Source organism: Plasmodium gaboni, chromosome 3 (genome assembly GCF_001602025.1).
Source record: "Plasmodium gaboni strain SY75 chromosome 3, whole genome shotgun sequence".
In the NCBI taxonomy this organism is placed as follows: Eukaryota; Apicomplexa; class Aconoidasida; order Haemosporida; family Plasmodiidae; genus Plasmodium; species Plasmodium gaboni.
In genome coordinates this window covers 737,323-740,682 of record NC_031483.1, presented here as the reverse complement: position 1 = coordinate 740,682, position 3,360 = coordinate 737,323, and the positions used below count along the sequence as shown (strand labels likewise).

The 3,360-nt window shown below is 18.3% G+C and overlaps 2 protein-coding genes across 2 annotated transcripts in view; both read right to left on the bottom strand.

Annotated features, from left to right (window-relative positions):
- On the bottom strand, positions 1 to 1,091 carry PGSY75_0321000 (hypothetical protein; the record flags this gene model as incomplete). The annotated part of the gene is made up of 1 exon (XM_018784062.1): positions 1 to 1,091. A coding segment is annotated over one exon (1,091 nt), but the record flags the coding sequence as incomplete, so codon positions are not given.
- Positions 1,092 to 2,587: 1,496 nt separating this feature from the next.
- Positions 2,588 to 3,360, bottom strand: part of PGSY75_0320900 (putative histone H2A variant) — a gene marked incomplete at both ends in the record, with an annotated part of 1,370 nt that continues 597 nt past the window's right edge. The window contains 2 exons of the mRNA XM_018784061.1: positions 2,588 to 2,718; positions 2,959 to 3,210. Coding sequence (XP_018643644.1) covers positions 2,588 to 2,718; positions 2,959 to 3,210 — 383 coding nt within the window. The remainder of the gene's footprint in view (positions 2,719 to 2,958; positions 3,211 to 3,360) is intronic.

Genomic DNA, 3,360 nt, shown 5'->3' with positions numbered 1-3,360 from the left:
TCTTTTATAGCTGTTAAGGTTTTATTCTTATAATCATCCTCTCTCCATTTTTGTTTTATAATTTCTGATAATTTTTGTCTTCGTTCAACACTATATGGCTTTCTATTACATAACATTTTTTCTCTGAAATCTTTCATTTTCCATTTCTCTTTCAATAAAATAGATTTTCTTCTTTTTGTATTTTCATCTTGATTAAAAATTCTTGTCTTTTCTATAATTCTCTTTCTATAATTTTCATCTGTCCATTTTAGTTTTATTTTATAAGATAATAATTTTTTTGTTTTTTCTGTATGTTTAAATTTATTTTTAGATCTTAATAATTTTTTCCTTTCTTCTTCATTTTGCCATCTCATTTTTGCCAATTCCGATAATTTTTTTCTAACTTGTTCTCTTCTCGTACGTTTTTCATCTTCATTTTTATTATTATCATCATTATTATTTGATTCAAGTTTTTTTTTTGTTCTTTTCTTTATTTTGGTCTTTATATTATTTTTATTCTTCTCTTTTATGTCATCTATATCTGATATATTTTCTTCATTACCTAAATTATACTCATTCTTTTTATTTTCATCACTATTATAATTATTCACATCACAACAATTATTTATTGCATCTTCTATAACAACATCTTTTTTTTTTTCTATTATATTATTACAAACACTTTTATTATTTATTTCTTTTTCATTTCCTTCTTTAATATTATTTGTTTCTTTCTTTTTATATTCATTTATTTCTTTTATAGGTATTTCCATTGACATAAGGGTATGCATACTCTCTTTATCATCTGTTGTATTATTTACCTTAATATTTAAGTTCTCTTTCTTTTTCTTTTCATATCGTAACCAGTTCTTATTATTAATTTTATTCATAAACCTTTTTAAATCATTATCTTTATTTATATAATTCACACAATTTTTTCTACATGAAGGAAAAGCAAATCTTTTATTCATATTGTTATTAAATATATAGAGACTGCTTTTTTTATAACTCCTAAGATTTATGGCAATACAATATTTTATAAAACAAAAATATTCACATAATAAGATGATAGAACAAACAAATGTTACAAATTTCTTTAAATATCTAAACATATTACAAACATTATTTATAACTACCAAAATATCTCTTTTTATTTTTTTTTTTTTTAATATTTTTTCCTTTTTAATTTTTTTTTTTTCTTTCTTCTTTCATTTTTATTTGCTCATCATTTTTAATAAGAGTACATTAAATTTTTACATATTTTGAAAAGAAGAAAAAAAAAAAAAAAATCATCATATATATATATATATATATATAAATATATATTTTATATTCTTTATATTTATTCTTACTTTTATATTATATGATAGTATTTATATTTATATTTATAATATATATATTATATATATATATTTTATATTTTCTAAAATGTATAATAAATTTTCCAGTGCCAAAAAAAAAAATAAAATAAAATAAATTTAAAATTTCCTTATTCTTTTCATATGTGGAATATAATTAATAGATATATTTAAATTTAATTTATTTTTACTACTAATATATATGAATTTATTATTTTTTTTATTTCACGTGAACCCTCTTAAAATTATTTTTTTGTAGGTAAAATAAAAAATAAGATTTATTTATCTAATAAGCAATTAATCCGTATATAAACAAATAATGCACTTAAATAAATATAAAAAAAAAAAAAAAATAATTTATCAAAATTAATATTTCAATAATCTAACCAATAAAATAATAAATACTCTACAACTATATAAAGATAACATATAAAATATATTTGATATCTTTTCATTTTTTTTTATTATTTTTACTTTCCAACAAAAAAAAAAAAAAAATTGGATACAACAGTAATATAATCTTTTCCCCCCTTTTATTTCACAAAGAAAATATTAAATTATTTCATTTAATCCTTTTACTAATACTATTGAATTCAGTACGTTATTTATCTATAAACATATATAATATTTTATATTCTTATTACATTAAAAGGAATATATAACCTTTTATTTGTATTTTGTTATATTTCTTCTTTTATGACTATTTAATATATTTTTTTATCAATGCAATCTTTAGCAATTTGGAATGATAATTAAAAAAAAAATAATAATATATAAATGTATACACATATGTACATATATATATATATAATATATATTTGCAATCATATAATGATCAGAATAAAAAAAAAAAAACTTGAAAAAAATAAAAATGAAATAATAATAAAAAAAAAGATGAAAAACGTACGAGAAGAGAACAAGTTAGAAAAAAAACCTTAAAAAATTTTCATGGAATAAAAAAAAAAAAGGACATTTTTTTTTAAAAATAATATATATATATATATTAATATAATGTTAAATTTTTAATATGTAAACAATTTAATATATTTATGTATAAATATATAAACATATATATATATATATATATATATATATGTAAATTATTTTTCTTCGTATGTTGATATTTACACTATTGAAAAAAAAAAAAAAAAAAAAAAAAAAAAGGGAAAGTTACATAAATATAACACCCTAATGATAATAATTATTTATATATTTTTTTTCATTTTATTATAATACAATTCAATATTTATTTAGTTTTTTTTTGGTTTCTTTTGAGCTGTTGGTGGAAGTGGAACTTTATTCATTAAGGCTTTGTGTATGTGTGGGATAACACCACCACCAGCAATGGTTGCCTTAATAAGAGTATCTAATTCTTCGTCACCTATAAGGGAAAAAAATAAAAATATAAATAAATATTGGAAGCATATTATATGTCATAAATATAAATAAATAAATAAATAAATATATATATATATATATATATATATATATATTTATATGTATTTATTTTTTTATTTATTTATTTATTTATATTTATTATTTTATTCTTCTTATTCGTTCATTTAACGAAATGAAGAAAAAAAAAAAAAAAAAAAATAGCTATTTTTCAAAAGAAAATTACCTCTAATGGCTAATTGTAAATGTCTTGGGGTAATTCTCTTAACTTTTAAATCTTTTGTTGCATTTCCTGCCAATTCTAAAACTTCTGCTGTTAAGTATTCCAAAATAGCTGCGGCGTAAACTGCTGCTGTGGAACCTACTCTTCCATCAGAGGATATTCTGCTCTTTAACATTCTGTGAACTCTACCTACTGGAAATTGTAATCCAGCTCTTGATGCACGGGATAAGGGAGCTTTTTTGGTTTTACCTGAACCTGTAAGGTAAAAAAAAAAAAAAAAAAAAAAAAAAAAAAATATATATATATATTAAAATATATTTATGTACATATTTAGGCAGACAAATATTTTAATACAAATATAAAGACAAATGGATGAAAATAAATACATATATATATATATATATA